This window comes from Primulina eburnea, chromosome 3 (genome assembly GCF_022965805.1).
Source record: "Primulina eburnea isolate SZY01 chromosome 3, ASM2296580v1, whole genome shotgun sequence".
NCBI classification, from domain to species: Eukaryota; Viridiplantae; Streptophyta; class Magnoliopsida; order Lamiales; family Gesneriaceae; genus Primulina; species Primulina eburnea.
Window position 1 is genome coordinate 7530807 of NC_133103.1, and position 21336 is coordinate 7552142.

At 33.8% G+C, this 21336-nt stretch overlaps 3 protein-coding genes across 4 annotated transcripts; all 3 read right to left on the reverse strand.

Moving 5' to 3' along the window:
- Window positions 1–3005: 3005 nt before the first annotated feature.
- Window positions 3006–4926, reverse strand: LOC140828145 (protein DETOXIFICATION 51-like). The gene has a single exon (XM_073191129.1). The coding sequence runs from the start codon at window positions 4767–4769 to the stop codon at window positions 3144–3146; it is 1626 nt and encodes a 541-aa protein (XP_073047230.1). The 5' UTR covers window positions 4770–4926; the 3' UTR covers window positions 3006–3143.
- An 8884-nt stretch (window positions 4927–13810) lies between these two features.
- LOC140825909 (probable 3-hydroxyisobutyrate dehydrogenase-like 1, mitochondrial) lies at window positions 13811–15007 on the reverse strand. The gene has a single exon (XM_073187949.1). It carries the CDS (start codon window positions 14967–14969, stop codon window positions 13938–13940), a length of 1032 nt encoding a protein of 343 aa, XP_073044050.1. The 5' UTR covers window positions 14970–15007; the 3' UTR covers window positions 13811–13937.
- A 3006-nt stretch (window positions 15008–18013) lies between these two features.
- Window positions 18014–20666, reverse strand: LOC140828146 (uncharacterized). Of its 2 annotated transcripts, none has more exons than XM_073191130.1 (7): window positions 20511–20666; window positions 20298–20385; window positions 20057–20181; window positions 19583–19679; window positions 18885–18994; window positions 18661–18735; window positions 18014–18262 (listed from the first exon to the last, which is right to left on the reverse strand). In XM_073191130.1, the coding sequence occupies exons 2-7, from the start codon at window positions 20365–20367 to the stop codon at window positions 18212–18214; spliced, it is 528 nt and encodes a 175-aa protein (XP_073047231.1). In that variant the 5' UTR covers window positions 20368–20385; window positions 20511–20666; the 3' UTR covers window positions 18014–18211. The 2 variants fall into 2 exon arrangements, with proteins under 2 accessions (XP_073047231.1, XP_073047232.1); XM_073191131.1 differs by having other exon boundaries at window positions 20515–20663.
- Window positions 20667–21336: the final 670 nt, after the last annotated feature.

Here is a 21336-nt window from a genome sequence, read left to right on the forward strand (position 1 = left end):
GAATTATTATTTTCAACGATTTTCATTAAAGGTGTTGATGTGACACCGTACACATTAGCTTCGTCTCGTTCCCTAATCAAGCGTCACATCACATCATTGCTATGTTAGATAAATAACTAAAATTGCAAAAATAAAATAAAAAACAAAACAAAAAAACAAAAACAAAACGATGAACAAAAACTGAACTTTGATAATATAAGTGACAAAAACCGTAAAAAAATATAAATATATGATCAAAAATAATAATTTTCTTGAAACAATACTACGAAGAACTATATCTAGAACATGATGAAACCAAAAAAAAATGTGGCGAACCCCTATCGAGCGAATCTAGAGGCATGCTAGCGTGGGAAAATCGAATGTCTTGTTCTTTATTGATTGATTTTAATTTAAAGATGATTTATTGCTTTTAATCGTTAATAATTTGCATATGCATGATACGAAACGCCAACAGAGCTGTCGAGGCAAATGTTTCACCAAGCAGCACGAATTCAATGAAATGATAAAAAAATAGCTCGACACTTGAAAAATAACAGCGACTACTGAGGTTAAAAAAAAGGGCGGGCGAGTTGCAAATTGAGGATGGTGTAAATTCAGTCGTAAAAGGATTCGATGGAGGTGAGTGGAAGAAATGAGTGTCAGGACCCCATTTCTGAGCCTTCTATCCTTTAATATAACGTGTACAGTAGCAGAAGCCCCAGTTTCTGTTCCACCTATATTTTAATTGTTTTCTTCTTCTTCTGCAAATGACTCAAAATGTACCTCGCTACGTTACAATTTCCAGTGGGAATTCGATCGAAACTTTTTTCTGGCGCAACGGACCCCTCGTGCGAATTCCCTGCTCGCCATTGATTCTGCCTCTCAAAAGGTAGACAAGACCCCAGTTTGTTCCCCTTTTCCAATGCTAGCTCTATTTTATCATATTCTCATTCTCACCCCTAGCTAGCTCCCACTTTTCTTTTTCTACTTATTTGATGGATAAATTAGACTCTTTTTTTCTCCCTATCAAATATCAATTGCCCTTGAAAATCAGATTTAAATAATGCGTTACACATTCTGTGCGGTATGGTATGGTATGGTATAGTATAGTAAGGATGATGACGAGTTATTAGATCATCTCCAGAATGAGTGGTCGCTGTAAAATAAGAGAGACTCGTATGATTCAAGAATATTATTAAAGATGCATAATTATAAGATCTACCCGAAATAGATATTCTGGGGATGATAATTAAAACAATTTTCCTTTTTAATTTTTTTTAATGAAAAATAACGAATACATAATTTGAGTTTTTATACATACATATGATGTCACTGTTGTGATATTGAAATATGATTTCACCTCTCATTTTCTGTCTCACTCACAATATGGTGTAACAAATTGGTTACATTTAATTTCTCATTGGCCTTTTTTGCCCCACAAATTAAGTGCACAGAAAATATCAGAATTTAATAGTTTTAAATTTTTTTAAAAAATTGGAATCTAGTGAAAGGGCATCAGATTTTTTTTTATTTTTTTATATAGAAGTTCGTTACATTTCAATGGTGGTAGCAACACTTTTTAAGTGTTGAGTTGATTAAATTTCAGAGGCAGAATAATGTGTTATGTTACACATTCTATTTTTATTTGTTAGCATTCTGATCGTTTAATTTCTTAACAAATTTACGCGTTAAATGTAGTGTCAGTAGAAAATGATTTGAATGAGAGGCTATTGTTTTTAAATTGTATCTTATTTCATATTCGTGGACTGCAAATTTTTGAAAGAGACGTCAGATGTATTCGAATTTAATTGTTGTGGTAAAGTCGTGGGCAGATATATAGCCGTAAAAATACAATGATAGATTTGTTGCACGATTTAAAAAACAAGATCATATGTTCGACTCTCGTTAATTGAGAGAGAATATTGGAGCACTATAATTGTTCTTCAACAGCATGTCAATGAAAACATGATATTTGGAATGTTAATACAACTTTTTCTTTTATGGAGGGGTGATCAGCTAATTATATGAAAAACAACGGATACAAACCCTGAAAATTCCGAAAAAAATACCACGTGTGAAAACTACCTCTATATATAGTTGGATGTGGAAATTTGCATTGATTTTCCTCAAGCAAAATTTAGGAGCATTACGTTAATATTGGAATTTGGATCTTCCAAGAACGAAAATTTTAAGTTTTCTTTGTTCTATTTTATCTATGATATACATTTAAAAAAAAAAGGCACTGTTCGGTAAAATTAATTAAGGGGAGGCAGGCATGAACTGATCTTCCTTCTTCCTTCTCTCAGTCAACCACATATAACTATTATAATATAAAATTGACAGAGTGTATTAGATACATCTAAATCACCACATCCATTTTCCCGCATTAAATTAAGTACAATTTTTCCAAACTACATTATAAAAGGAAATTCCCCTCTTTCCTTAGAGAAAAAAATAGTTTTTAACTTACTCGGACTTGCATATGAATTCGGTAACGCGTCGTTTTCGCGGCTATAATTGGTACTTACTTGAGCTATGAGCCTGGAAAGGGTTTTGGTTTGTGGCCATGACAAATGAACAACTGGAGTTGGACCATCTTGTCCTGGAAACAACCACATTTCTTTACAATTGGTTTGGTCTGTTCAAATAAAATAAAGTGGTATAAATATTGGATTAGGTAACATTTTTTTACCATAAATTCACTTAGCCTCAAACTCACACCATCGCACTCGTATAATTAATTCGTTTTTGAAGAGTAACCTTCGTCGTCACTTCGCATTATTGATAGTGACCCAAAAGGCTGTCGCATGTCGAGAGACAAGGCCATTCAAAGATGGGGGTGATCACAAATCTAAGAAATTATTTGTGGAAATGGACATGAAAATGATATATTTTTTTTAATTCGTAAAGGGTCATAAATATATAAAAGATAATATATTTTGCTTAATTTTGACGGAAATTAAACAAGAGGGAAGATATGTTTATGCATATGAATACATTTTTGAAAAATAGGTGGAGATGGAATATAGATTAGAAACAAAAATTTCTCATTAAACACTCCTTCCATATAATCTCTTTACATAAATATTTTTAAACCCAAATTAATAACTCCAAAAAAAAATCCATTAATACACAAAAGGATACTATCTAAAAAAGAAAATCAATCACACAAGGGGCAAAGGTGTTATTTTTGTGAAAAGGTCCTCATCTTGTGACGTCACTTTTACACAAATCAAGGGCTCCCTGTCATTCTCCTCGCATTCACCACACGTCAGCATCTGAGCCCTCGCTGCCTGGAAGCCCCAGTTGGTGGTCCCCACCACGTACAACATTAAACCTGCGCAGCATACTTGGGCCGACAGAAGCCCAATCCAAAGCCCACAGAACCCGACCCCAAGCAGGAACCCAAGCCCAACAGCGACAGGCATCCCCACCAAGTAAAACGCACCCAGGTTCACGTTAGCAGCGATAGAAGGCCGCGCTGTCCCTCTTATCACCCCACATCCAACGGTCTGCGGGCAGTTCCCGAGCTCGCAAAGCCCTAGGATCGGCAGCGCCGCCGATGTCAACCGTAGGATGTGTTCATCGCTCGTGAACATCCGGGCCCAGAAATTCCGGACAGTGGTGGCGAATGTCATCGCGGTTAATCCCATTAAGCCTGCAAGAAAAATGGAGACCACGGCCGATATTCTTGCCTTCTGCCACCGTTTCGCCCCCAGCTCGTTCCCGATCCGAGTTGAGACAGCGAACCCCAGGGAAGAAGGGAACACATAAAGCAACGAGGTTGTCTGAATCAAGACACCCATGGTTGCCATGGTGGCCTTGGGGTCCACAAGCAGCCCACACAACACTATCATGATCTCGTACCACCACCATTCAAGGCACACGGAGACACAGCTCGGTGCCGCCATCCGGATGAGTGGCGCCCAGCCGGTTAAGCACTCCAGGCTGGGGTTGGACCAGGTTGGGACGTGCAGCCCGCGAGCCCAGATGTGGAGAACCAAAGCTAACAGAACCATGACGTTGGACGCGGCGGAAGCAGCCGCCACGCCAGCAGCGCCGAGTTTGAGTTGGGAAACAAACAAATAATTTATGGGCAAATGGAAAGCCGTTCCAACGAAGGAAGCGAAAGTCAAAGGATGGGTGATACCTTGAGCCCGAAGGTAAATCCTTATGGGGTGAAGAAATGAATTCGTGATAAGATCAGGGATCGAAAAGAGAAGATAAGTCTGGGCCAATGAGGTGATGCTGGGGTCTTGGTGAAGATACATAAAAATATTAGAGAAATTCAGCCAAAGAAAGGAGATTGGCACCGAGCAAACAAGAAGAAAAATCACAGACCTCTGCAGCGTCAAAGAAAGAAGCTTCGGCCGCTGGGCGCCGAAGGCTTGCGAGCAAAGAGGCTCCATCCCTAATGCGAGCCCAGAAAGAACCGAATAGCCACTTATATTAGCAAAAGCTATGGCTAATGCACCCGAAGCCAGCTCTAGGTCACCCAGATGGCCTAAAAACAGCATAGAAAGCATCGACCTCGAGTAGAGTATTAGGGCTGTCAGGGCTATGGGAAATGCTAATCTGAAAAGTGCTTTTGTTTCCTCAAAAAATTCAGATGGGGTTGGAAGATTGTTCACCTCCGGTGGAGGGTTCTTGGTGGTTTCTTGGGGTTTGTAGGTGGCGGAGACTGATATCAGATCAAGAAACAGGTTGGCTTGCGGCGGCGGTTGCTTGTGGTGATCATGTTGATTCTCCACGGAGATGCAGACCGTAGGATTGGTGGTGGGATTGCACATATTTGTGAGTTAGGATTTCTCTCGACTATGTTTGAGATATATTACTCTCATGAAGAGTGCTGTTACCCCAAATGTACGTGCATATCTGTAGTGTAGCTTTTCTTCTCTTTTCTTTTCTTTTCATTTTTTGCCTTTGCTAGCTAGTATTAATAGGGAGCGTGCCGTCGCTTGACAAAACAAAATTTATAATTTTATTTTCATTTAAAAATAATTCTCTTTTTGCGTCTAATTTTACAGCCTATTGTGGGCTATGTTCACTTTTTTTTTTTTAATTGTTTTCCCTTTTCTATGATATATAATATATAATATATAACCAATATTCTCGATCCTTTGTATGATATGATGTGATTTCATATTTAATTAATACAGTGAATGTGCTCTATATATATTTATATAGAATTAATTTGCTTTATTACTTGGTTTATAATTATTAATAATTTTAAAATAATTTGTTCGTTAGTAAATTTAAATATATTATGTTATATATTTCTTCCCATTAAATTTTACAAAATATTAGGAACAATAATTCAGTTTTAAATCTTAATTAAGTCTACAACTTGTAATTTGAATAAATTATTATTAATTTATTATATCATTATTCAATAGTATCATACTAATATTTAGGTAAATCTTTTTATAATAAAATTATTTTTATTTTTATCTAATGTATTGATTTTAATTTTTGTGTGTGTGTATGTGTTTTTTTTAAAAAAAAAAAATAGCCAGATGATCAGTTTGCTCTTTTTGGAAATGTAACACAACTAGACTTGTTGCTTATGGATTTGTTGCTTTATATGGTTTAAAGAGACGTCATAAAGAGTGGCAGTCCCAATATTATTATTTGTTTTAACCAATTCCAATATTATTTAAATGACAATATTATTGTGTATTCACGAGATTTATTTATTGGTGATTATTTTCTTGTGGCATACCCAATTCGCAGGATTGCTACCAGATTATATTGCCATTAGTACACAAAAAATTTGCTCCATTAACTTCAAAGAAGAAAAAAAATATTGAATTTTATTTATATTTTTTACAAAAAATTTATTAAGGAGAAAATTTATTTAATTTTTTATCCTTTTGTCCCAAATTTGGAGTTATCTTAATATGGAGTAACTCTATATGGCATTGCAAATGGAAAAAAAAAAGTGATTTTAAAAATTGAAAAGGTCACTTTTTAACTTGGAAAGGAAATTATAAGACAAATTGTGAAATCACCATAAGTAGGCATTTTCGTTTATAAGAATTATCTTCTGTTTTTAAGCGACAAACTATTTTGTGTGGGTTTGTGTAGACACAAAATATACCGTAATCTTTTATATAAATATGGTAAAAACTTGTGTGAGACGGTCTCAAATATCGTATTTTGTGATATATATATAGATCTCTTATTTGGATCATCAATAAAAAAATATTATTTTTTATCCTAAGAGTATTACTTTTTTATTGTGAATATCAGTAGGGTTAACTTGTCTCACAGAAACGATTCGTGAGATCATCTCACAAGAGAGCTACTATGCACACCTACGATTCTATATCGGAAATTTCAATATGTAATTGGATGAATTTTTAAATAAAATGCTTACTATTTCCCCGAATTATTTCTTAAATTAGGGATTTAAACATAATCGATATGCTTCACACGGTTTTCATAACATTTAATATTGTATAATTTAGCCAAAGGCCAAATAATAAACGTATTTTAATAGTATATACTAATATAAAATGAGATAAAAGTTGTAAAAGTGAGTTTAATATTTGAATATAAAATTGTGAATATAAAATTGTAAGATAAGAGTTTTAAGATATAATATTGTTCAGTCTAAAAAAGTTAATGAATCATTTAAATTTATTTTATTACACGCACATAATAATTTACTACATGAAACCTAGCTAAGTCCAAGTCAATAAATTCAAGATTTCAATTATATGAGGGTAATCAGTTATTTTTGAATGCACTAAGTACTTCATTTGACTGTCTCAACCCTAATATTTCTCATATTATCAATTTTTTGTTTAAATTTAAAAAGTTATTATTATTGTTTTACAGTTAAAGAAGCGTAACGACAGTAAACTTTTATGTAGGAACGTTGATAGTCATTAATGGTTTATTAATCTTGATTAACAGTTGGATTGATGGTAGGATTAAGAAATATATATAATTTACATTTTGTTGATTTTTGGAATTTATAAATTATTGAATTATCATATTAATCTCGTTTTCATCCAAATCTTGTTACTATTTACTAAATAAAATGCTTTGTGATCTCGCTCTATGACTTTTTTGTATTGTTTTGAATTTTTTTTGGGTCTGATTTTCAAATTTTCATCTACAATGCAACAGTATTGTAGGAAATAGCAATGACTTTTATGGTAATCAAACATTTTTTTTTTGGTTTTAGGTTTCAAGTTTATGACTTTTCTGTCATTTAACTCTTGTTTTTTATTGCCTTTCTAAAGCTACTAATAAGCATCCATTAATGATTCTTTCTTGTGGAATAAGATCATGATCAGCATATAAACAAACCGATTAAATAATGCGTTATCGACCGCTTCTCTCAACCTTGATACCAGAATTACAATTTTGGTTTCATATGTTCGTTTCTTAGCGCTTTAAATTTTCTATGTTGTCAAATTTCAGTCATTTCTATTAGAAGTGCTGATGTGATATTTTACACTGAGAGTTATATTGACGCCGCACATGTCATCACCTTACTGGTAATACGTCAACGTCATCTCGGAAAAAATATTAAAATTTCAAAGAGGTAAATACACAGAACAAAAAATACAATTTTCGCAAATTTGTGCTCATAGGAACGCTTGGTAAAATCTTGCTACTTAAAATATGTATTAATGATTCATGCGCATCAAGCTCTTGGTGCATGCTTAGTACGTATAAAGCTTTCTTCCATACCTAGTCGATCCACACGTGCTTCATTCTAAACTACGCCATCGACAAATGCAGACTGGAAATCCGAAATCCATTTGATTTAATATTGCCCATTGCTTGTTTTGAAACTGCTAAATTTCTTCAGTTGGCTTTTACTTAATTTTATAATCATTGCACTGTACTAGACTAATTTCTTTTGGAAGATTAGTCAACTCCAAGTATCGTTCGTTTTCAATTACATGAATCTTTCGGTCATGGCTGAATCTGCTTTTTGTCATTTGATGCTTCTGGCGGATGGATTTTCGGATCACACGCTGCTAAGAGGCAAACTTCACTAATTCTCCTTCGTAAAATCGAATAAGCTAATAAGATGCTTTGGTGCTCTGGACTAACTAAGAGTGTAAATTAACCAAATTCAAATTCGGCTCAAAATAAATATACAATACATTCGAGCTCGAGTTCTGTTCCAAGCTCGGAAAATTTAATTTTTTTTGTTCGAGAGTTTGGTTTGAATCAATTTTCGGGTTTGAGTTCGACTCGAAAAATAAGGACATGTTTATTGAGCTATTCGAACTATAATAAATACTCACAAACATCAAGATCTATTTAGTTAATATAAATGTATATTATATTAATGAAATATCAAAACTCGCGAATTATCGAACAATATAATTTGAGCTCGCGCGAGTTCTGTTTCGGCTAAAAAAAATTCGAATATGTTCAACTCAAATTCGATAAATTCAACTACAAATCGAATAATTTTCAAGTCGGCTCAAAAATCTTGCAAACCGGCTCGATTCGTTTACATCCGACGTATTATGGACTATCAAGTATTGTCATTACACGATCTGAAGAAAAAATTATACTGTCATTATAGTTCCTATTATGAATTTAATTGGACGAAATATAAGATTAAAACAAAATTGGTCACTTCCTTGATGTAAAAAAGGCAATAAAATACGATAAATAAAATTATAAACACATACACAAAAATTATAGATAATCCGCTCTTTATTTAATATAATTGTCCTCCTCTAAATTTTTACAAAATATGTACAAGTGTCAAAATCATGATGAAATAATTCACTTTCTTATAAGTTGGAGATAAATAATAAAATTTAATTCATTTAAATCCCTACCTCCCAACTAATAGGTATGCATGGGATCCATTCTACATTATTAGCGATATTATGTGCAATATAATAATATAATCGAAGCATTTGAATAATTGTTTGCGGTTGACTTCCAATCCAAATTGCAAGAAAACATTGATTTTGGTATTATTATCATTAGTTACGGGGAATTTCAACCCTTCCCATCAAACAACAATAATGTATGGGCAACCCATTATTTTTCTTTCCCATGTCTCATTTTTATGTTGTCTACTTGGTCACAAATTCCTTATAGGAGACATTTCACATCCATTAAAATGTTATATGAAGTTATACAAGTACAGAAAAATAGTTATACCAGCAGCGAGACATACCTTTTGGATTCATGGGCCTACACTGCGACCAGTGTTCTAAATAGCGGTCAAAGAGGCCGTTCGCTTAGGCACCAATAGGCGACCCTCGACCGCACCGCCTATGCATGAGACGGGTGTTTTAGGCGGCCCAAGCTGTACGGCGTTGGAGAGGTGGGTCGAGGCGGTTAGCAGGCATGTTAGGAGGGCGAGGGGGCGAGCAGGCGGGCAAAGCGAGCAGTCAAGATTTTTAAGTTGTAGTCAACAATTTTAAAACCTAGTCAACAATTTTAAAAACCTAATCAAAGTCAACTAATTAATTGCACATTATCTAGATGATATTATATTGTATGAAGCTACTTTGTGCTTAAACATTATTTAATTACACATTTTAAAATTACTTATAAAAATTCAACCGTGCGGCCGAGCTAGATCGAGGAGGTAGGTGGTCACCGACCGCCCCTGTCACAGCCTCCCGCCATTTACAACCTTGACTGTGACTGGTATAAATAAATAAAATTACGTCTTGGTTAACAACTATAAGTTTTGACATAATGATAAGCTTCTGATCTTAACATAATGATTTATAACTCTAATAATTTTGTAAAATCTGATTAAAACATTGACGAAACAAAGTCGTATAATCAAATAATGTGTGATCTTTCCCACTAAACGTTACCGTAATGAATGGTGTGATTATACATTGAAAGCTCAAACCATTAATTTGTTTAATCTTCAGAATTAAGGATCATCAAATCAAGCCACGGATTGAATAATGAGTGGCCTCATGTGAAACCGTCTCACGGATCCCAATCTGTGAGACGGGTCAACCTTACCCATATTCACAATAAAAGTAATACTCTAGCATAAAAGTAATACTTTTTCATGGATTATCCAAATAAATATCCGTCTCACAAAATACGACCCGTGAGACCGTCTCACACAAGTTTTTGCCCGGAATAATTTATTAAACAATTATAGTCGTGAAATTCGTATAAGCTTTTCTTGAAAAGTTAAAAGCAAATCCAGCTACCGACAGAATTACCAGCAACCCTTCATGTCAATTAGAAATATTAATATCATAGAACGACAGAGGAGGATGTATTTATGAATATTAAATAAAGAGATTGATCAAAGGGGAAAATATTATTTAGTGAATTTCACCGACCAATACTAACGAAAAATCGAAAAAATAATAGAAAACATAGGTAGAAAATATGGTCACGTGAAGTATGAGATGGAGTTGCAGAGCTGCTTTGCTTTGCTTTCATTTTATATACTTGGTAACATTATCATTGTTTATTATTATTCAATGAGGTATGGCCTAAATTCTTAATGTGCACACAATCACACTTTTTACACCTTTCTTTTCCACAATTTCATTCAGACAATTTTAATTTACTTGTCATGTTGGAAGATGGCCCGACGTTCTCGAATCAGAATAAGCACCCTTATTGTAAAATTCACATTTGAAGTTTCAAATGCACCAACTGCATTATTTGATTTTGAACTGAGCTCGGTTTCGAGCTCGGATCGCAAACTCTAGCGAATAATTTAGTAAACTTGTTTGAAAAGGTAAATATCAAGGATATAAAATAGTACAATTATCAAATCTTGGTACATACAGATTTACAGATCTGAAGATCCGAGTTTGGAGTATTTAAGGAAATCACACGCGTGGAATTATAGGATTCCATGCTGGTGGAAGCATTTTTGCACATGGTTCTGAACAAATATGTTACTAGCTAGGTTATATCATACATTTTAATACGTGTGGATGATGCAATGCTTGGTTTTCTTCAATTTTTTAACATTAATTAAAAATTAAAATAATCATGTGCTTTACCCTGGCTCCTACAAATCAAAAAATTGAGGTATTGAATTAGAAGGAAATAGATACTTTCGTGTGACAAGAAAAATGTTCATAAGTGGTATATAAAAAAGATATTTTGAAAATAACATTCGAAGAAATATTTTTTTTTATGATGAGGAAACTCGCAGTCGCTGCCTTCTGGTGTGTATCAGATAAATATGCGGATTAACGCAATAGATTGCAAATTACGCTAACCAAGTAACCGTACTGAGCAAGTTACGTGCAAGATGTTGAATAAAGTTATTTGTCAAATGCTCACTTATTTCATCAACTTAGACACATATAAAAAAAACACATTTTAAGAAATCTTACTTGATATAGCACTTTAGAACTAATTACTTATTTTTTTCCAAACTCGATCTTAATAATAAAAATAAAATAAAAAGAAACAATTTAGAATCAGAAACTACTTTAACACTTAATTAATTATAGCAATTTGGTTAAAGAAAGTGATTGCACATTCTAATTTTGGATATATTATACCAATTTGGGTATGATTTTAAGTGAATGCTAAGTTGGCATAGCATGGCCATCTTTGGATCTTCTCCAAACACGTTTCGACACGTTAAACAAATTAAAATTTGAGCAGATAATATTTAATTATTTATTTCTGAATTTGGAAAAGTGTAAATATGCCATAAATGAGTCTAGTCCAGATAAGATATTATCTGTAATCTGTATTCCATTTATCAGCCCACTTAGAGATTATATATACATCTAACTTTTTTATGTTATATATATACATTTAACTTTTATATATATATATATATATATAAAAGTTAAATGTATATATATAACATAAAAAAGTTAGATGTATATATAATCTCTAAGTGGGCTGATAAATGGGAATATATATATATATATATAATTATATATATATATTATATATATATATATATATATATATATATATATGTATATATACATATACGTGATGCGTGTGTACAATCTTTTTTTTTAACATCATCGATGAACTAAAATGAAATTTGACAAATTATGTAGGGACTAATTGATATTTGAATAGTTGAAATAAAAAAATAAAAATAAAAGTGTGTTGAAATTTAAAAAAAATAAAAATGTAATATTAGTATCACCTAAAAGTAAAATCGGAAAAAAAAAATCAATTTCCTCTCTAGGTAGTTATTATCATGTCCTCACACTTAATAATGTAGTATATATATATATATATATATATATATATATATATATATATATATATATATATATATATATATATATAAACGACACTATAAGCTATAATGGCTCTCAACCAACAGATAATACAATTTTAAGTATATCCATGATTATCATGAGGTCATTTTTCACACAGAGGCATTTCGAGAGTCCTATACCTTATCGTACCTCGTCGGTTTTTGAAACATATGTGAATGACTATATAATTCTACGCCCCACGACTTCTTTAGCAACTTGGATGAATAATTGTTGCAACGTTGAATGCAAGATAATTGCTAGTGAAGCTCGTAAACCCGACTCATGACATATAGATAGAAGAAAAGAACAAGTGGCCAAAATCCTATCTTCTTTTTCTCAGTGATCTCGTATCTCACATCCCCTACATTTTCATGTATGCAAGCACTGAAAAAAGTAAAACGAAGGAGAGATCCACTTTGCAGTGGGTGCATGAAAGTTTTAGGAAATTATAGTGCTGAATGAATTTTATTCTTGTTCGAGATTGAATCCCAAAAGTTCCATACTATGAAAACATCTTGTACTGCCATACATCAGCTTCATTAGCAATGAGATGTGTTTTGAATGAAGATTTATCGAAAAGATTGGCTAGAAAGAACTCCAACCAATGTAGCCTTTTACCAGGGAAAGGTTGAAAAGAAGAGGTTTATGCACGCCAGTACAAATAAGTACCCTGCACATTCCTTGACCAATCGAACCCTGCACACTCCTTGACCAAATCGAACAACTTCCTTACAGACAGAATAGGAAACTCGTACTTGACCACGAAAAAGGGTGTATTTGGTTTCACTATCAATTCGATATCTGCAATTGGAATGCGATTTCAAGCCACATAAATGGACAACACATGAAGTTTTAACCTGAAACAACATAAAACACACTAGTTTGAATTGCCTAGAACCACCGATATAGGATGTACTCCGCAAGACAATCATGAAATCTAACTACTTATTGGGAAGCAACTAGTTTCCAAAGTTAAGAATGTACAGGGCAATGAATGGTTGTTCATAGCAATGATCCACAATTCTCTCCGGCTAGGTCCAAGAATCTAATCGTATTTTTAACACGCTCCCAAAAATCTTGAGTATCGACCAGCAATAAGCAGCAATGTTGGAACCACTACAATATAAGATTGTGTGTTTATACTTTAATAGATCGCGATAACACAGTTCGTCAAAGATGTTAAATCCACATTCACACCATAATCCATCACAAGACAACACACATTTATGACCAAATCATCAACTACGACAGAATTTCAGACACATCATCAAGCTCAAGTAACCTTCTTTGGGATAAGGCACTCACCTGCTTTTTTCTTCCAACCATTAATCATTGGACTTTTTCACATAACACTGCAAACTCATAGTTCCTAAACTATCTCCCCACACGTATAAACAATCACAACGTTGCAATAAGTGATTCAGATATTTTCCAGATAAATCTACAAGATTATATATTCATACTCTTAAAAACTTAAAAGGTCACCTAAAAACACTTAACTTCATTATAAAGAAGAGGAGATGTAACAAAGTTACAGCATTGAACATTGACAAGGAGAACTAAAAGCAAAACAATATATAAGTGTACATACAGCATTATAAAATGAACGCACGATCCATTTAACAGTCAAGATTTCATTTGAAAGTAATTCTGAATTTCAATACAGAATTCAGATCATGGGAATCACATATAGGTCTACCAATCGCATAAGTTGAACATTGTACCAATTTATTTTTCTTTTAAATTCGAACTCTCGGATTTGAGTGAGATATTATTGAGCCTCTCTAATGCTAAAACAAGAGCCTGTGTTCCTAAATCGCCTTCTCCATGAGCCTTTAGTGACACATACAGCTGCTGAGCTAATGCTAACCCAGGCAAAGCCAACCCCATATTCTGGCATTCCCTCAAACATATCCCCAAATCTTTAACAAAATGATTCACATAAAACCCAGCTTCGAAATCCCTGTTCAGTATCCTGTTCCCATACAAATCCAAAGATTTCGAACCCGCGGCCCCAGTGGATATTGCATTCAAGTAATTGGTCAAATCCAAACCAGCTTTTGATGCATAAATCAAACCCTCACACAGACCCACCATGGTGGTGGCTATGGTTACTTGGTTGGCTAATTTGCAAAACTGCCCCTTTCCAGGTCCTCCCATATAATACACTCTACCTAAATGGTTTAACAATGGTGTGACGCGTGTGGTTACGGCTTCGTCTCCACCGGCGAAAATGGAGAGGGAACCGAGGCGGGCGCCGCGGTCTCCGCCAGATACGGGTGCGTCGATTGAGGAACAGGAAGCGGAAGTGGCGGCGGAGTGGATTTCGACGGCAAGGGAAGGGTCGGATGTGGTCATGTCGACTAGTACTCCACCTGATCGGAGGCCGGCGAGGGCACCGGATGTGGGGTGGAGGATGACGTGGCGGACGTCGGAGGGGTAGCCCACGATGGAGAATACGACGTCGGACTTTGAAGCCAAGGAATTAGGGGAGTCGGCCCAGTGGGCTCCCATGGAGAGTAGGGAATCTGCTTTGGATTTGGTGCGGGTGAAGACGGTCACTGTGTAGCCGGCCTTGAGGAGATGCGAGCACATGGATTGGCCCATCACTCCGGTGCCGATCCAGCCCACTTTGGTGTTTTCTGGGCTAACAGGCTGAGAAGAGGAGGGGGCGGCGGCCATGGAGCGGAGGAGGAGGAGAGTCTTAGAGTAGGCGAGCGTGGTGAAGTGGAGGAGTGAGCGATGTGGAGACAATCGCATGTTTTCTTGTGGCTCTCCTAAAATTATGTTTTTTTTAAACTTGAAAATAAATAAATAAATAAAATAGTCAACAAGCTTCATTGCTCATGGTTTCATGTGTGACATGGGTTTTATTCGAATTTAGTACGTAGGTAGTACATGATATCAATGACTATAAGAAAGTCGCATTAACTTTTCTCAAAGCTTTTGGTTTAATTTTGGGTTAAATCAGGTTCAAATCTCAATTTTTATAGATATTATACATTTGATTATATATAAATATGATGTACGTTTATAACTACTGGATTAGATGTTATCTTCAAATATTTAATTTTCGTTTAGATATTATTCTCTTCACTGTTCTTTTTTAGTAAAATCGCAATTACTACATCTCGAACATAAGATATTATCTTTTTGTTGTAACATTGGTGTCACTAGACCAAAAATTGGTTGCTTCTAATAGTGAGATATCTATTACTAAAATGAAAATTGTCATATCTCTTCCAAATAAACTAAACATACATGGATTTACTTATAATCCACATATCTGTCCTAAATTGAAATTTGCCTAGTTAATTTGCTACTACACTTGATCCGCTAAAATAAAATTCGCCAACAAAAGTGTATATATCAATTTACTCAAAAGAAATGATCTATATCAATTAGTTAATACTAAACAATTAATTGCTAGTTACTTATTATCAGATAATAAACTTTAATCGATAGGCCTCTCGCAGCTCTAGCTAGTTGATGAACAAGAGCTTATGCCAACCATATTAAATTCTATTGTTTATTAATAATTCGATGGGTCAGCGCGAAATAAAGAAGATTTTAGCTAGTTAATTATTATCAGATATATATTTTAACAACCCTAGCTAACAGAAGAGATGCCATTGCAACGAGATATCTTATTTTTATGCTTCTTCCTTTTTGAGTTATTTCAAGGCAAATGTAAAGGACATGGCGCAGAAGAAGCCGATGATTGTCTCGACTATTGTTCAGTTGGTGGTGCGCAGTGTAATGGTTCTTGAGCGAATGGGGAAGTCTTATGCACTTAGATGTGCAGATTGATCGAGCACAAACTTAATAAGGCTAAACTGTTAGTGTGATAGTTTAAGCTTTCTTGGCTCAAGAAATAGGCCAAAACTTAATCAAACGGAGCAAAATATACCATAGGAAAATAGAGATGATTGAGGGAATGAGGCACTCGATCTCATCAACCAACGTTAAAGAGCATGTACTTATTATTCTAACAATATTGAAAATTTCTATCTGCCCATAATGATTATCCTTGAGCTAGAATTATATGGAAATAATCAGGAAAAACACATGAAATAGAGAAAAAATCTATACCAAAGCCCTAGCTTTTAAATCTCTGTTGACAAGAGATGGATTTGGCTCTTGGCGCAGAACTTGCAGCAGACCCCTTCTCTTACCCTGTATGTACAAGTTTTAGAGTTCATACGGCTAAAACAATCTCCCATGTAATAAGTACATTTCCAAAACAAAAAATTATAATTTTAGTCATTTACGTTGTTAAATTTTAGTTTTAATTTGTTTTTTTTTTTCAATTTTATGTATTTTTTTTTATGTAACACTAATATAATGTTAGTTTGACATTGACACGACATATATATAATACGAATGTGTGTATGTCATGTCAATTGGGAAAAAATTATTGAAACTGCCAAAAATTGAATGACTAATAAATTTAACAACTCTCTCGGAAATCAAAATCTCAAAAACATAAACATCTATTGATTACATATGTGAGGCATGTCAACGGTGTAATGGGTATAGTATATATACTAAAGCACTGGTTCTAATCTCAAGGAAATGAGTAATTAGTTGGGAACTGTGTACCAAGAGAGGTGAAATGATCTGATCTCCGTTACTGCATCTGTCGTCCCTTTGTTGTTGTTTTAGCATGAGGCAATTTTGTATATTCTCGAACATTTCATATATCTCCGCCATAAGCTTGGCCCTTCCTTCTAAACTTTCCAAGAAAACCCTCCGTAAAACTTCGGCTTCATCTTCAAGAACTTGCAATCTTCGTTTAATCTCTTCCATTTTGCTCCTTTGGAACCGATTCTGGGACAATGTGCGACCTGTGGCATGATTTGAAGCCAAAAATCCCGATGCACCAGCATCGAGAACATCTAGATCTCCAGACATTTCCTTTTGGTTCTTGAAAATTTGAATGCAATTGCACTCTTGCTTGTGATAGCTAGAGAGTTGCCGAGGCTGACTTTAGTTGTAGTGAGAATCCGAGAGGCAGTATAAGATACAATTATGTTACATAAGATTTGAAGTATTGTAATTGGTGTTTTCTGCATGCAAAATTTGTCCCATTATACACATTTAGTAAACAGAAACTGCGGCTCTAAATTTAGCAAGTGGGTTACATAATCAAGGCATCTAGTGAAGTGTGCTTTCGTCAAAAATCTTGATTTCATAGAGGGGAGGAAGGCAAAGTTTTGCTGTATTTTCTCAACACCTTGTTCATTATTATAAAATTATATATAATGAAATTTCAAAATATTTGCTAATATAGAAAAAAACCCACAAAACAAAAAATTAGAATTCGTTTTATTGTCGTATATGTTTTAGATTTATGTTTAGATCTATATTATTGTTACCATTTATATCAGTTGTTATAATTTAATTAAAAAAATTCATCATACTTGTAATTTCTGTTCGTTTAAATTTGAGTGTATTAATTTTAAAATAAGCTAGATTAAATAAAAGCTTTAATGTTTTATTGGTATAACTAAAACTTAATATTTTTTATTTTCTTAGGACGATTAAAAGGATAAATTTAAATATATAACTAAAACCAAAAACCAACTCCAACATATATTAAAAAATATGACTCATTTTGTCTGACAAAACAACAATTTATAAAATATCAAGTTTATATCTGATTATATAATGACGTTTATATTCGAGTTTTTTGAATTAACTAAATAAAATAGATATCATTAATTAGCATTTAAAATACATTTATTTGTAATCTCAAACATTAATCTTATAACGTTTATTTATCCTAACTAAAGAAATATATTAATTTCTTTAAAATTTTGATTAAATCATATATAAATTGTTATTTTTGAAGCCCACGGTATAGTTTATTACAATATACATTCCTCATTCCCATAATTGAAAGGAAATGGACGATGTTACACTACAACTCTATTATACCACCGAATCTTCTGTCTTTGTTATTTCCTAATCAAAGGCAAGTTGCGCAACATCAGGCTTGGTTAATCAACTGGGACTTCCACCTCCATTTTCAAACCTTCATGGTCCAATATCTGAATCACAAGCATAAAGAAATGAGACAGTCAGTCATCGCAAACATACGGTGAATCAAGTCGCTGTGTATTCCAAACACGTTTTCGATTTCTTTCATTCATTAACAAAGAACATGCGTTTGGGATTTAGTTTTATCTACTGTTACGGGTTCCATATTCGGCTGTGCAAGCAGTGACGCTGCAGAGAGGAGCAATCACCACCTCCCCCCTCCATATTTCATGTTTCCGTAAGTTCGATCAAGTTTTACGTATTATACATTGTAGAAAGCATAACTTTGGTCCGCTTTAAATTTCTCAAGTTTTAGAGATATAGTTTTACTGCCAATACAAAAATGTTGTGGCAGTGCGCAAGATCATAAGATAAGATATGACTGGCTAGCAAAAAAAAACAGACGGACCTTAATGAAATCATCCAACAGAAGAGAAGATTCACTTGTGTATCCAGCTTCTTGCAGAAGCTGACGTAAAACTTCCTGAAAACTCCACAATAACAAATAAACAAGTTTAACACAGAGTTCAATGGTACGAAAACGTGCAAGGGATCTTGGTTAAAGTTTTAGAAAAGGAAATAAACAAATCAAGAATTCGCAATTCAAAGACTTGAAATCCAGTTGTTTAGTACCTCCCGTTGCTTATCCGACATAAATGGTCCAGTCAAATCCTTGAGCACTTCAATTATGTCATTGAAAGTCACCTTTCCTTTGCCATCCCTGTCATATACTTTGAAGATAACTGGACAGGTAAGAGAAAAAGTTCAGAAGCCGATGAAGTGTATATTTTTGAGTCATAAAACTGACCAGGTATCAAGAAATTACTTAATATGAATATAATCTAGAAGAAACACATCAACTAGAGCACAAATGAATGCCTGCTCTCATAAAAAATTAATGACCAAACTGGACATCTCAATACGATCATAAAGCATAATCTGCTTGTAATAACACAGTAACATTATTCATCTTCTTCTTTTAAAGTTTTTTGCAGTAAATAGTTATTTTCAATTACGATTTACGACTAGTCTACAAGTTTATGGAGGTCCCCTTTGAAACAACAGAAAGCTACAAAATCCAATCACCCGAAAAGACGGAATCCCAAAATTTAGACTCTCCGTATTAGTTTCTAAATCACAATCTTTAAGCAACATTGATGAAAAGCTATTTCATATCCCCCAACACAACAATAAATCTCATGTACACATATCTAATACCATTGGTGTAAATAGCAATATCTTATCCTAATTTATTACAAATGCCTAGAAAAAGAAAAGCGTCCATTTATCATTTAAACCATGGAAAGGCAAATAGCAGGTTTGAGACCTACTCCCGATTTTCTGAGATGCAGTCGCTTTTGCACTGAAAGCAGACAAAAATGCAACAAAGTCCTTGAAATTCAAGCCATCCACCATTGTTAGCAATCTCTACAAAGAACCCATTAAAAAAGGGAAAGAAAATTTAGAGATTTAATACCAAGATTTTGGTATATAAACTTTTCAATTTTTAAATATATAGTAGAACAAGATTTTAAAATATATGACCTTTTCCACTCTTATACATATACTTCACATGAAAATATAAAGATTATATTTAAAAATAAAAAATAAAAAGTGCCATTAATCAAAACAACATCCAACCAAAGTCATGTATCAAACCAAACTAACTGAGATGTACAAGGAAAAAGTTCAACACACGCCTGGATTCTATTCGATGGGAGAGTACTGGAAAAACTACACATCAACGTTACAATCTATTTCATATGAAATCATACAACAAAACTACAATTTTTATCTGATTCTACCTGAGAAAGTGGATTCATTGCAAATTCTGGTACTGACAAAAACTCATCTGCTGATATGAATCCTTTTGCATTCCTATCCAGTTGGCAAAATCTCTTATACAGTGACACTATTTCGTGCTGAGTAACTAAATTATCATAAATTAAAAAAGAAATTAGAGAACAAAAAACCGCGGATTTCTCGACCATCACGAAAAAAGAGACCACGCAAGACAATTTACATACTGCGAGAACAACCACTTACATAGATTATTACAGTGTTCCTGAACTTCTTCAATATCGTATTGTGTCAGCATTGATGAAGCACTACCCATTTTTATTTAAGAATCAATCTGCAAAAACAAATAAAAAAAGAATCAAAGTTACAGATAACCCACCTCTAAAAATCGGATCTTTAGCCAAAAACAAAAAAGAAATCACGTCCTTTCAGGAAATCAAAATCGAAACGAGAAGAGACCTACAAATTCCCGGTTGATCTGTGAATTAATGGACCCGAATGAAAAATAAATTAAGAGGGACGAATATTTCAATTATGTGGTGACATAAAATGGCGTGATTATCTATACTATTTATAATACAATCGACGGTCGGTAAGGTCACCATTACTGCTTTTCTTCCCCAGACCCGATTATACCCCTGCCAAATCACATCTTTTAAAAAATATAAAATAAAATTAAAAACCCAAAAGTTCAATATAAAAAATCAAAAGCAATTTTAATGTAAACAAATTAAATATTAACAAAAAAAACTATGTATGTACTATTTTACTATATATGAACATTATTCTAAAATAATTTTTAATCAACAAAAATGTTCCACCCTTTCCAATTTATTTTTAATATAAGTTAGTATATTCCAATTCCAAAGTAAAAAAGCATACATGCATGGGACGAGAAAATGAGATTGGGATTGCCTGGTCATCACCGCAAGGAAGAAAAGGAAAAAAGGACGACTTTGTTTGTTTAGACAAAGTGACGTATACTTCGATAGTTATAATTCAGAGATTGTTTGGATCTTAATACAAAAATGAAAATGCAGTTCATCTTTCCCCATTTGACAATTTCTTGTTTACTTCTGGACGAGTTATTCTAGGGAAAACGCTTATCATCATATAAACATGTCGAAATCGATTAGAGGAGCGGAAGCCGTTTTGGAAGATCGATAACTTGCCAATTCAAAGCACTTACTTTGGCCGACGTACCCAATTTTGTATGTAATTTAGTTGGACGAGATGGGTTGGTCCGTAACCTGATGATCATGTTATTTTGGTCTGTTGAAAAATT

What these genes read in the sequence shown, in the direction of transcription:
- LOC140828146 (XM_073191130.1), bottom strand. Translation starts at nt 20,367, where the DNA reads ATGGGTAGTGCTTCATCAATGCTGACACAATACGATATTGAAGAAGTT. An exon ending in TGCATCTCAGAAAATCGGGA is followed by an intron (nt 18,995 to 19,582) that starts GTAGGTCTCAAA and finishes TTACCTGTCCAG; the next exon opens with TTATCTTCAAAGTATATGAC. An exon ending in TGTTGGATGATTTCATTAAG is followed by an intron (nt 18,263 to 18,660) that starts GTCCGTCTGTTT and finishes CTTGTGATTCAG; the next exon opens with ATATTGGACCATGAAGGTTT.
- LOC140825909 (XM_073187949.1), bottom strand. Translation starts at nt 14,969, where the DNA reads ATGCGATTGTCTCCACATCGCTCACTCCTCCACTTCACCACGCTCGCC.
- LOC140828145 (XM_073191129.1), bottom strand. Translation starts at nt 4,769, where the DNA reads ATGTGCAATCCCACCACCAATCCTACGGTCTGCATCTCCGTGGAGAAT.